Source organism: Lissotriton helveticus, chromosome 3_1 (genome assembly GCF_964261635.1).
Source record: "Lissotriton helveticus chromosome 3_1, aLisHel1.1, whole genome shotgun sequence".
In the NCBI taxonomy this organism is placed as follows: domain Eukaryota; kingdom Metazoa; phylum Chordata; class Amphibia; order Caudata; family Salamandridae; genus Lissotriton; species Lissotriton helveticus.
The window spans coordinates 989,883,770-989,898,006 of NC_136061.1; the positions used below are offsets into that span (position 1 = coordinate 989,883,770).

The 14,237-nt window shown below is 42.1% G+C and overlaps 1 protein-coding gene across 1 annotated transcript in view; it reads left to right on the forward strand.

The window, feature by feature from the left end:
- Positions 1–14,237, forward strand: part of ITPRID2 (ITPR interacting domain containing 2) — a 207,673-nt gene that overhangs the window by 84,124 nt on the left and 109,312 nt on the right. Inside the window, exon 9 of the mRNA XM_078681472.1 lies at positions 11,304–11,373. Within this exon, the coding sequence (XP_078537598.1) occupies positions 11,304–11,373 (70 nt within the window). The remainder of the gene's footprint in view (positions 1–11,303; positions 11,374–14,237) is intronic.

Below are 14,237 nucleotides of genomic sequence, written 5' to 3' on the forward strand. Positions count from 1 at the left end.
GGGAAACAAATGAAAAAAATGCTCCCACACCCAGGGAGCACCATTTTTTTGGTGCTCCCTACATGCTGTAGAAATGCCGGCTCCCTCTGGGTGCGGGAAGCCGGCGGGGGGCCTGTGGCAATTTGGATTCCTCTCCCCAACCCCCTCAAACAGAGGCGTAGTGGGTGCCCTGGGTGGGTTCATGGTACCCACCGTTTACTAGCTGGGCCCCAGGGGATGGGGTCCTTAAGCCAAAATTGACCCAGGGAGGGGGGCGACGCAGCGGTTATCCTCATTTTTTGATTGGCCCGACCTTGGTGGATAGTCTCTGGGCCAAATTGACCTGGGGAGGCGGGGCACATATGCCCCTACTCATGTTTGATGGCCAGGCCCGGGTAGATGGGGGGGTCCCCGTGGCAAAAATGAGCCCGGGGGGGGGGAGGGAGAGAGTTTTGCATGCCTCTTCCCATTTACTATATGGATGGGATCCCCAGGGCTGTATCCAGCTGAGGGAGGGGGTCTGCGTACCCTCTCCTGGGTTGCCTGTACGTGAGGGGGTTTGCCAAAGAGCCTGGCTAGGCCCTGCAGCTAACCCCCGCTGAGCATTGCTGAAGGCCGTGCACAGTCCGGAGTTGGGTGGGTGGCTGGGGTTGGATTAACCGAAGGTAATTAAATATTTCTTTAATGTTATAAAAAAAACTAGAAATTCACTAAATTACCAAACATTACTGGGACGCTATAGGTAGGGTCATATTTTACACGCACTAAACCATAGGAATTCAACGGTTATAGTTACACTTATCTCAAGAAACTGTACCTCATGCCCTAAGGTAACTATAACTTGTGTCCTTGCCAGGCACTGCTAATTACCCCACATAGGACATCCGTGATAATATCACTGCAACATGTGCAATAAAATTATTGATAAGAAAACTTTGCATGGCGGGGGTGCAAGTTATAGTTACCTTAGGGCACGCTTATTCATTTCTTTAGATAAGTATATACACAACTGTTGATATTCTTTGGTGTTGCATGTGTAAAATTTGAACCGAACTACAACTTTCCGGTAACTTTTTTTTTTTTTTTTTTTTACTATTACGTCCCTGTAACTTTTTCCCCCCCAGTGCGAATATATATATATATATATAATATATATATATATATATATATATATATATATATATATATATATATATATATATTGGTTTCTGTTTAACGAAAACAACAGAAGTTATAGTTAAGGTGGCAATGGCAGTTAAAACATCGTTATGAACTAAAACGAGTAAGCATGACTCGGCCATTAAAGTAAATATACCTGGCGCCCCCCCCAATGCACAGTTTTTAATGAAGGATGTCATTTCAAATGTTGCAGTAATATCAATGATGCCAAAGGAAATCTGATGAGTGATGTAGTATGGGAAGTAATTCGCATTTCATGGCAGTGGCACGAGTTAGTTACTTAACTGCTTGTGTTATAGTTACTTGCGATAACTGCTTAGTTCCAGGTTTTTTACATTTTAAAATAGTAAGTTTTAACTGACATTTGCACCAAACTATAACGTCCCTTTAACCTTTGTTTTTTTCAGTGAATTTTAAAGATTTTTTTTAAAGCGAAGTAAGATATAATTAATATTCTTAACCATAACATTTTAACCATTGGTTTTTCAGTGAATTTCTAGTTTTAATTTTTTTTTAACAAAGTAATATTTTATTACAGTGTGTAAAACGACCCCACACAGGTTGGCTGCAAGTCCAACCACTGTGGGAAGCCAACACTCACCCGCCGGGCTTTAGGGCCTGGCCTTTGACCAGCCCCTGTGGCCAACCCCCGTAGGCAGCCAACTCACCATGCGCTGTGCATGACCTTTGTCGCAATTGCATGGATTTGGCCGCAAAGACTGATGTACTCCCTCCCCCACACTGCTCACAGCCTTTTTCACTGCAGGACTCCAGGGTCTCACTGGGTCTACTGCAGAACAGCAGCCGACTCTCCAAAACAGCCTCAAAGTTTGAGGGCACCCCCTCCCCTGTCCCTCTCCCGCCCCCCGGACCCATATGGTCCAGGGGCATCAAGGTACCCCCCTACTCTGCCCCTTTACTTTATTTTGTTTCAATTTTCAGGACACAGGTCCCGAGTCCCTTTGTACTGAAATGGCAGCTGTTACATTTCTTTTCATGTTGTGAAGGTCAATCTGAACGCTGGAGTCGTGGGAGCATGATGGCCCACAAACAATTAGATGGCTCCAATTTTGAATTCGCGCAACCGTTGGACACTCGTACTCGCCGTCCTGCTATACAAATAGTTTTAAACCGTAATTACTCAAACTACTGAACAGATTTATTCCAAATCACAAAAAGCTCTCTTTCTGGTTCAAGTTCTAGCTTCCCACCAAATTCGTTGCAATTTCGTTCTCTGGTTACCTATTGAGATACATATAAAGATGCATATTCATGGAGAATGACAGTGGAAGATCACAGATTTAGTGGAATAAGCAGAATCGGGTCCAGTGGATGTATTGCCTGATAATTGGAAGTGAGAGCCATTGTCTGGGCAAGCTTGGCACCAGTGATGGAGTACGAGATCTAAAGTCCTGTCACTAGACGGGTGAAGGCCTGATTTAAAATACCTTAGATTAATTATTTTGGGCTTTGGGGCGAAAAGTTAAAGCACATTTTTCTCCTCCATTATGGAGTTGGGTAGTATTGCGTTTATATCTAGGTTAGGGAGGTGAAGCCCTGCTTTGATGCCGGCAAAGTGAAAAGAAGACTTAACAAAAATCATACCTGTGCAGATAGAAGTTTGCTGATTTCAAAGGTTTCGCAACTTGGACACAAATGCTTTGAATATAGTGAGAGACCAAGGATTGGCAAATTAAGCAGACTCACTGAGTGAAGGGGTGAGTGGGAAAGAATAAGACATCCAACTCAGACTTGTGGTGGTTCTTTGCATGTAAGCATAATTGTCATTTTAGAATGGTGGGGGTCCTGAAGTGTTCTGTTGGAGACAGGCAATATTTTATTCTAGGAATTTCATCACAATATAAACCCACTGGTTAAGGTGGGTACTTTCTCTGTAGTGGTGGATGACGATGCCTTGATGTGTGTTAAACTTCATAATGGCCTGTTTTAGATGTTCAGGACCATAAAGGACAGCATTGATCCTTTGAACTTCCACAGGTTCTGTTAGGGCAAGGGGAAGAGCTTGAAAAAATTACTTGGACTCATTGGTGCCTGTTTAAAATGAGATCAGGCCTAGACCAGGCCCGTAATCCGGCGTGAGTGGCCATTGTGGAGAAAATAATCCCTTGGCCTATTAAATTAATCTGAAGAGAGATCAGGGACTGCTTGAGGTCACACATCTCCTTGGTCTAATAGATGCAGGTAACCTTGAGAGTGGCACACTACATGATGTCTTTGTCTGAAACTTGTCATAAACAGTAAAAACTGCACATTTAAAGATCTGCTACATATAGGATAATTATGGTGCTGATTTTAATGCATTGCCTCTCTATTACTACCTAAAATAAGTTTGGCTTGCAGGCACCAAAATAAAACATAAAAGGTTGGTATACGATACACTATATGCAACAACAGTGGTTTCGAAGTCTATAAACAAACATTGTACTGGCCTGTGTGATTCTCTACAAACCATATAACATTGAAAATCCCTGTTCTCATTTTGAACTTAAACGCAGGTCAACATAAATTCAGAGCTTGACCTGCCACAGCTCATGTATGCTCACCTTCTTGACCATTGTTACACAAAGTGTACTACCACTGCCCTTCAGGTTTCCTATAACTGCAAGCAGCCCTGTAGTACTTGGGTAAATTAATGCTCAATTTGCCATTAGGGTCTCATGGAATTTAATTGCCACTCCCAACCTCAAGTAGCGCTATTTGTTACTTCTCACAAAACACTCTTAGACATGCAAATAGTATAGTGTTATGATAGAGCTGAGTAAGTGATAACTCAGTTTAGCTAACATCCAGTGTCATTGCAGTAATCATTGTGGATGCATGTTTCTATGAAAGCTTTGTAGTATTCTTTTTTTGAGCTTCTTAACCCAACATCAGCTTGTTTGACTTATATACTGAACACCTAATCAAATCAAATCGGGATATTTATTGAGTGCACATATCACCCAAAGGTCTCATGGCGCTGATGGACAATTCTTACTTTCCGGCTAGAGAGAAGATCTTGCTGGTTTAATGATCGAACAGCCATGTTTTTAACTCCCTACGGAAGGAGTTGTGATCAGTGACAATGTGTAGGTGGGGGGGCTATTCGTTCCAGAGGGTAGGCACCAGGAAGGAAAATGATTTTCTGCCATTTTTTTGACAGTATGGACTCTGAGAGGGGTGAGGAGAAATGTATTCCTGGACATTAATGGCCTACGCGGCTGGTACCAGCTGAGTCTCTTTGCCAAGTAGCTGGGGCACCTACCGTACATAATCTTGTATGCCAGGCAGAGTTTTAAACCTGGTTCTTTTCCTTACAGGACGCCAGTGAATGAATTTTAAGCTTGGTGCCTAGGCTGATCTAGACGGGAGATTCAACACCAACCTGGACGCGGTATTTTGCAGGACCTGTAGCCTGGACAGCAGATCTTCATTTACTGGTGTCAGAAAGGCATTCCCATAATCCATCCGGCTGATGATCAATCCCTGTACTAGAGGTTTCCTAGCTTCTATCGGGATCCATTTAAAGATGTTGTGCAAGCTGCGCATAATGCCAAAGCAGGTGCCTATCGTTTGGTTAACCTGGCTCTTCATTGATAGTTGGTCATCAATAAGAATACCAAGATTAGGCACTGCCTGCCTAGGTGTTGGACAGTGGCCCAGTTTGGGAGGCGACCAGTCTTTTGACCAGTGCTCATGTGCCTTCCCAAAGAGTATCTCCTCTGTCTTGTTACCGTTAAGTTGCAGATGGTTAGTGCTCATCCAACTGTCAACGTGCAGCTTGCAGTTAATAAACCGTGTTTTTGTGTCCATGAGATCAGGACCAAGGGTGATCAGAATCTGTGTGTCATCAGCGTGTGACATTACATCAAAACCATATGATCTGATCACCCTGGCCAGTGGAGTTACCTAGAGATTGAAGAGCGTTCGGCTCAAAATAGAGCCCTGAGGTACTCCCATCTTTACTCGTCGACTGCATGAAACCACGTTGCCGACCTGGACTGTGGTGGCTCGACCGGTTAAATAACTCTTGAGCCACTTCAATGTCCTCCCTCTGACACCAACCTCCCAAGATCCGTTGTTCCAGAATGCTGTGGAAGATGGTGTCGAAGGTAACTGACAGATCTAGCAGTACAAGAATAGATAATTGTCCCTTATTCAGTGCCAGTCTGATGTTGTCCACGGCTTCCACCAGCGCTGTTTCAGTGCTGTGAGCAGCCCTAAACCAGACTGTGATGGATCCCTTGGGCCATTACTTTCAAGATGGATTACAAGTTGACTCAAGCACCTTCCCAAAATAGGGAAGTACCATCTTATCCATTCCACCCAGCAATGTCCCTCAATGTATTGCATCTTTTATCATAGTGTTTCATTCCTGGTGTTCCTTTGTTTTCACATTTTTGATCATTCACTGTGGTCATTGCTTTAGGTGTTTGGCTTGGATTGTACAATTGTTTTGGTTTTTCAGGTTTTCTTTTAATTGTAATGACATTGGTTTAGAACCATAGTAATGGCTGCAAATTCTAATTCCCTTCCTGTTGTGGGTCCATCAGTACCAACAGGGTAGCGAGTGACCGCTTTCATCTTTCATATTCTGGAATGCCGCAAGCCACAGCATTGACCACCCACAATGGTATGTTGCCTGGTGCCAGCAGTCCATGTTAGAAATTCTGTTCTGGCTCAGCCTCCCTCATTTTAATTTCAGCTTCTGACATCTACAACATACTGCTCTCATCACTTCCCCTTTTGCTATGTGGCACGAGGTACCATAGGCTTTCAATAGGGGAGACTCCAGATCCCCATGAAACCCCTACCACACACAGAACTCATAGGCCTCGCTCCATGCCCCGTCTTATAGAATTTTTAGAAACCCTGCCAAGGCCACATCTAAGTAGCAGTAAGTAGTGCAAATGACTACATGTAAGAGCAGATGCTCCATTTATTCTTTAAATGTTTGTGCCACAGATTGTGGAGGGGAGGGGAGGGGTTCAGACAACCTTGATGGGCAAGATGGAAGCCTCTGTTTCTGTAGAATGAGCTTTTATGTCATAGTGGACATTGTGTTCTAGTTCAAACTAATGATGTGGTGTTTAATGGCATCCCGAATAACTGTGCAAATTTCATGCTGTAAAGTACCAGGGAGTAGCAGCTATTGTTGTCTTGGGGAATCCTCAACGTTTTCCGACTGAGTTAGTTCCCTGGTGTGTGCTATTTTAACATCTATTGAAGAATGTGTTTATATAGCCATTCTGCCTGCTGTCATGATTTCTTACTATGCGCCATGAGCACTGTGTTCAGAGCCCTACTTGGTTTCAGTAACTTGTTAAATGATCTTTATAGACTTGTAGAAAGGTGAACTATGCCCGATTTATGAGTAGTGTGATTTAGACCTGTTCTGGCTGCTTGTTTGCGGCGGTCTGCTAATTCCTAATTTTATCGGTTCATAAAATGTTGCGATTGAACCGTTTTTGAGAAATTACCCACTCTCGCGGCTTTCAAAGCATGCCATTAATGTACTATGCATTAACATGCATGCTTCTAATTGCTCCTGTTGCAGATTATGCAACGCTATCCGGCTCTAATCCATCCTTTTAAGGAAGGATTTGAGAGGTATTTACAAATGTGGGTTGCAAATAGTGAAAGGCTTTCTTTGCTGATTGTGTAGGCCTCGCGCCTTGACATAGCGTGTTACAGCAAGTCGCTTCGCTTTCATTGCTTTCAGCAGCAGTGGCTTTCCGTGCCCAACGCGCTGTGCTGGTGAGTGGGACGTGTGACGTGTGTCCCCTGACCCAAGGGTGTGTTTTTTAAGTGCTCTCTATCGTTGTTGCTGACCGGACACGTTTATGAGGCGTAAAATGGTTGCTCACTTCACATAACAAAAGATGTGCTGTTATTACAAAAAAAAAAAGTGGATGAGCTGTGCACACTAATGAGCATTCTGACCGAACAAGTAGAACCAACCGGTTTGTCAAAGACTTAGCATAACGCAAAAACAATTAGTGTCAACATGTGGGTGGTAATGACAAGACGACACAGTAGATTGCATTCCTTACTGCCAGGGAGCGTGTAATACCTTTTTATTTGAAACGGAGTACATTGTTCTGATGTATTAGTCTTTCTCTGTATAAATCCCTACCTAAATATTTTCCACTGTGGATGATTTGAATTCAGCGGCAGTGTATTGGGTGCTCCTCTGCTTGTGTTAAGACTCTTCTTGTCAGTTTGCATCAGACATTAGTTTGTGTGCTGTGAGCAGGACCACGATTTGTCATTCTGCAGCGCGTGCTGCATAATTATGGATTTACCACAATGGGCCCACCATGTGCCCGCAAACTAGTAAGATTTCAACCAAAATGTTTTTCTGGCTCACACGAATCAAAAGTTACCAAAAAACACACATAATGTTGCGCCTTGGCAGAGGTTTGCAGGTCACAAGATTTTAGTTGCATAGGTACTGTGAATTAAAATGTCAAACGTAAAATAATATTGTCACAAAACGTGACTCGTTATGTGGCAGAATTTGCCTTTTCTTTCCACATAATCGAGCCAACCATGCCACCCAATCTTGCCCTCTATTGCTGCATAGTAGTCGCCCTAGGATCCGTTTTCTGGGGCGGTGCAGCCTTTCTAAAGTGCCTTCAAGCATTCATCTTCTCCATTCGAAATTTCACCCGGGTTCTTGACACCTGAAGGTTTGGCCTAACCACATGTGGACTTGCGGAAAACATTTTGTTGTTCACGGCACGCTGCTGACCTGTTGTAGCTGATCTTCCTGAAAATGTGTCCGTCTCAACCCTAAATTATTAACTTCTCAGAAGTCGAAATGCGCATTGTGTATTTTGCAGTATAACACACCATGTAAAGAGTATTTAACCACTACATTAAATGCATCAATATTCATTAATATGTTATATTGATTTGTATAGCGTACTAATCACCCAGGAGGGCATCCGGGCACTTTGGCAGGTGTGGGGTATCTAAGGTGCGAATATGAAGTCAGTTCTTCAGTTTCTTGCGGAACTCAAGAAGTTGGGAGGAGGCTCTGATGTGTTGAGGAAGATCACTCCATGTCTTGGGTGTGATGTAGGAGATGAGAGCTTTTGCGGATGAGAGGAATGAGTGCAAGTGAGGCAGAACGCAGGGGTCTGGTGGGTTGGTGATGTTCATTCTTTTGTAGGTGGATGATGGGAGATCCAGTGATGTCACTTCCTGGTCTGATGGAAATTCATTGTCTTGTCTGCATTGTTATATTGGGGTGAATATAAGATGTCCCATGTGAAAGGCCTAACTAAATGGCACACATCTTATGTGGAAGGAAATAAGAATTGTGGAGCGCTCTATCACCTGAGAGCCTCTTGGCTTCAATAAACTGAAATTAGGAAGAGCTCCATGGATATGTTTTAAAATGGTCACAAAAGAGGATGGAATGAGGTTTTGTGGAGAGCTTGAATCAGCTAGTCAGTTTTTGGTGACTGTACTGAAAAAAGAACATCCTCTCATGCAGCATATCCATGGAGGAGAAACTGACTGGCAGAGCAGAGTTTACGATGAGGGAAGTATTTATTAGGCTTTTAGTTTAATACAGTATATATATTTTTGCGGAAGCAGCTGCAGAATCTGGGGGCCAATTTAAGAAGACTGGCTGCATGATTTTACATAACTTGCATTTGATGAGGAAGCAAATGGAGACATAGATATAATTACCGTGCTCTAACCTGGAGTCAGTCATGACTGAGATGCCTGCCCGATATCCTTCAAAAGAGTGCGCCTGACTTTACTCAGATGAAAAGTGCATATGACACAACTGCTCAGGGCCAAAATCAGACTTACTGTGGGAACACAGCCATTGGAGATCAGCACTTCCATCTATTCAAGATTCATGTTCATACATTCTCGATCGTCTGTACTTTGACATCTTGCATGCACCTAGTAGTATCCCCAGTAGTTTCTGCTGCTGACGAATCTGTAGCCTAAATACCCTATTATATCTGACTGGGTTATTGTTACCCCTTGTTCTTGTCAGAGCCCTGAGACTCTGCTGTAAATGCTCCATGACAGTCCATGTGATAGTAGAGTTTCTTCCTCCGAACCTCTGAAGATCAGACTTTTAGGGGACTCACTTGTTTGGGTGGGATTGAAGTCTGTGGAACACGGGCCAGTTTTTGGTCAACTGTGGATGTTATGGAACCAAATGATGCAGGGAATTCGTTTCTTGGACATAGGACTGAGATCTAAGCCCCCTCTTGGTCTCACTTACCTATTGTAGCCTGAATGAAATGTTTTAATCATCATAACTGGCAGAATGCCAGGACCGAATAATCTCAGAGACTGACACGGCCCAACCAGCTTCATACAGATTTCATGCCGCCTTACTGAGGTTCATCTGACCTGTTGTACATGTGCACACTTATAAAGGGTATAGACCATTACGGCCCTTAGATTCTTGAATTTCTCATTCTAGAAACACTTTAATTGCATGAAATCAGAGGGCTCCCGAGGGTGTAAAGGTGAAGTGCCAACCATCAACTGTTCTAGTTTTGAGCTAATTGAAATAGAAAATATCTTCTTCTTTAGAAATAAATGCTGAGTGAAACATACCCTATGCCCCCTCAAAGTTCATCTCCACTGGAGTGTCATTGGCATACATCTAAAACTCCTGTCTGCCTTCCATTGGATACATGTATCAGTTTTCTGGCACATTCATTCAAAAAGTATGAGAAACAAGATCTGTGAGGTGCCCTTTGACATTTTGCGTGGCACCCTGTTTTCTAGCATGTGCGTTTTAAACCTTGGGCCAACACTGTATTCAACAGAACTCATGTCTGTACAACGTAAATAAATGAGGATTGAATACATTGAAAATTGCTCCACTTGGAAATGTTAGCTGTAGTACTTGTCAGTTCGTGCTGCCCACAGGAGATCTGTTTTAAAGTATGTTGAAAATGAATCGTGAGTGTTTCAGAAATCAGTAACCAAGTTAGTTGTAGATCCAACATGAACTTTAGGTGAAGGCTATGTGATTAATATGAGAAATCAAAGTAAATCAAAAATAGTGGCGTTTCATCTCAAAAGGTTTGGATGTATAGTCTTGCTGCATGTTAACAAGGTAGTCTCGGGCTATTATTAAAAAAATCAACGATTGTGGTATTGCAGCCAAAGCACAGAAACGTCAACCTTTTGAACCTTGATGCATCAAATAATGGGGGTCTTCTTCAGGAGTGTATAACATAGTTCATTTGGTTGGTAGCCCTCCAACCACTAAGTAATTTATTGGAGTGGTCAGAAAGGGCATACTTGTCCAAGGTCTGGGTTAAAATGCTTTATTAAAGAGAGTAAAGAACAGAACAGAAATAAGTCAATCCAAGCTAATATTGAAAAATAAAGAAATATGAAAAAATACACCAATCTGTTAAATTGAAAGAAAAAACCCCATATATGAACCATTTGATATAAGCATAGCATATAATAATAAACGATGAATCTAAGAACTTGAAATATATAAACAAAGGCTTAACAAGTGCATTTTAATCTTTTTTATATGGAGAGAAGGAAAGGAAAAACTAAGGAAAGAAAACAGAAGGAAAAAGGGGGGAAATTTACTTTAAGTTAATTTGTTAATGTTCTGTTTAGTGACACCCATCATTGCGTTCCGTAGATGGCCATTTAGGTACCCCATATATTTCTGCATGTGGTGACGATCCGCTTTCATGATCCATTGCTGTGCAGTGCTTCATGCTCCCACAAATTGGGATCGGAGACTCCTAGACCAGAGAAAAAAATGCTACTTAAATAGACATGTATTTAGTCAGAGGCTCTATTTATCATTGCAACTGTAGCTACTAGTTGTGAAGATCTATGATGTTGAGGTATTCAGTGGGTTAAAGGAAGAAGAGATGGTTGTGAGTAGACCCACCAAGAGTGAGTTACCATTTTCAAACCATGGAACATGCTCTGTAACTCAGTTGTGGCGGACCGTATATAGCAGATAGAAGCCATTTGGGAATAAGTCGAGTACAGAGTTTGCAACAGGTGAGTACATTTTCCTTTGGTAGCGATGACCATCCTCTGTTTATCACATATCCATAATTTTGCCATGCTTCATATAATATAATGCTACAATTTTACAGTGGTTGTCTACTTTTTAGATTCAAAGTACCGAGGGGGAATCGACACAGGGACCACCTTGCCATTTATCGCGACACAAGTTGGCCAAAGGTAAGCAACAAGATCACTGTACATTTGACTTTCTATAACTTCAGTAGTCAAAATAGATTCCAGTTCAACTCAAAATAGTCTGCTCTTCTTGTAGGAGATCCATAAACCTTTACAAGTTAAATACAATATTCTAGAGTTAAAATTGTATTTTGTAAAATATAAATAAAATATCCACTTACACTGATAAATCCATTTTGTCCGTTATTTGCAAATATTTACACTTGTTCAGAATCATTTTTCAAGAGCTACCCAAAACTCATTAATATCTGATTCTCAGGTCTTACTATCAGATGTTTGTGCAGTATGTATCTGTAACCATTCTTCACAGTATGGAGGAATGGCTTACGAAATTGTGATTCCTCAACCGAAGATTACTGTGCAGTCTCAAAGGCACAAGCTGTTGGAGGCTTTATTTGCCCATCCGCCTTTACTCAAAAACTGTCTTTATGGTCCCTTCGATACTCCTTGATCTCCCACCTTTACCACTTGTTGAGAATGTTACTTACTGTAGCCGGCCAGGCTGTAAATTGCCTCCAGGTGTAGCTTTACCTTTCAAGAGGATCACTACAAGTTGCCTCTCATGCAAACCCACCCCTCTTCACCTCTGGTGCCTCCTGCGTCTATTTTCTGTTGCACGAAGGCCAAGTCCAGTGCGATGTGGTCCCACATATGTTAAAATGGTGGCTATATATATATGTTGGAAAGAAGAGCAGGAACGAAAAAAAGGAGAACCTCTTAAACATCTTTGAAAAGATGCAACATTCTGAAAACTGTGTGAACAAAGCTGGTTTTACTGGAGGTAAAACCAACATTCCCTTATGAAAATCGATAGCCAGTGTTATTGTGTGGTGCTCACATTAGTAGTAAAACTGGACGATTCTCCCAACACTCAGGGATGAATGCACTACACTTTTCATTGTGTGTTTATTTTTTTGGTCCGATCTTGAGGAGATCTAGTAGGTTACGATTCTTAACATGCTTTTCTTGCTGTGGAGACCAAGATATGTGGATAGAAATGAAAGGTGAGCCTTAAAGATATGAGCAATGAATTTGAAGTGGTCTGGTTTTACATATTCGAAATATCATGTATCCTATTGAAATACCCCTTCCTTATTAAAATGATGAAGAAGGTCGAGTTAATCACCCTATCCTCATCAGCTGTTAAGTTTGTTCATTTGAGTAATTGCACCTGCCTTGATAGGAGTGTTTAATGAGTACTAAGTGTAGCTGCTGACAGGTGGTAAGGTCACTGTTCTGAGGCTCACTGGCCAGTACTTGCATTAGTCGTCACTTCCTTGGTTGATGCCCAGTGGGTACTGGGCTGAAACGCTCTCTCAAGTGGGACATACATATTGAACAGGTTATTTAGCTAACATGGAAATTGCTATTGAAGACTTGGTTTACAATATTTGTTAATCTAGATAACAAAGCCATCACCTGCTTGTGAAGAGGCTAGACCAATTCCCTTTAACTAACTAGAGTCTGTAGAAGTGTCACTGACCTCTTCAGATAAAATAACATCTTGTTAGTGGATTTAACAAATAAGTTTGAGTAGAGAAAATGGAAGCAAAACATAAAGGACTAACAAAGTTATATGAACTGGTGAGATGGAAAATAAACCTTGCCCAAGATCAGCAATTCACCCACAGCAGGGTGATCACTCTACTGAAGATGCGAATGAGGTAACTCAACCAGAATAGCCTGATCAAAAGTGGTAGAAAGGACCCTTCTTACCAAGAGACCCTATGAGCATTTATCTGTTGGCTGAACCATCTGCTTTTTTCACATCCAGAAGAGTCAATTCTGTGCCTTGAGATGGCTTGATAATGCATTGTTCATCCCCTAACAAAAATGTTGCTGTCAATGTAGACAGAGCTGAGACATCGACATCTTCTCAAAGAGCCGCCTGCAGTAGGGTTGTAGTTATGAATGTATTTTATGGTTTGTAGTGTTCCTTTGAATGGATAATTAGAGATGAAAGTCTGTGAAAATATTCCTCCCCACCAAGCAGATCAGCAAGGACCCAAGTCAAACTAGAAATACATTTGATATTTGCCAAAAAGTATCTAATCCCTCCCACCCAACACTGTTTTATGTATGAATGAATGATGAGTTCTTCTGAAGCGCGGCTACTCAAAGAGCATCCCAGTACTGTTTAGGCGACTCATAGCGGAACAGAGGCAAGGATCAGTGGACTCCAGTCATCACTAAAGTCTGAATAAGATAGTTTTCAGTGCTTTTTTAAATTTTTACTTCATCCGAAAGGGACCTCACATGTTCAGGCAGCTGATTCCACGTACTAGCTGCTTTTACAGTGAAGAAAGAGCTTCCCCTCCGTTGCCTTTTAAAACGGGGAACTACAATTACTATGGCATTTGCTAGAACACCGGGATCTTCCAGGGCTGTATTCCTTAATTCTTTCATTAAGGTACATGGGTCCCTTGTTATGGAGGGCTTGGTGCGTCAGTCAATGTTTTGTAAGTTATGTTGTCCAACTGGCAGCCAATTAAGTCTCTCCTGAAATAGCGATCGACTTGTATTTCAGTATTTTATACAGTAGGCGGACAGCCATATTCTGCGTTACTTGTAACTGCTTTATCAGATATTCCGGGAGACCCAGAAATAACGCATTGGCGTACACCAGTCCTGAAAGTATTAGTGACCTGAACACTGTGACTTGGGCACCATATGGAAGCAAATGAAGAAACTTCTTCAGCATGCAAAAGATCCAGAAGCACGTTTTAACTGCTGCTGATACCTGTACCCTAATTGAAAGTTGGGCATCAATCATGATGCCCAGCTTCCTAGCTAGTGCTGTTGGAGGGGGCAGAGGGGGAACCATGTCAGGCCACGCTCCTGCCCAT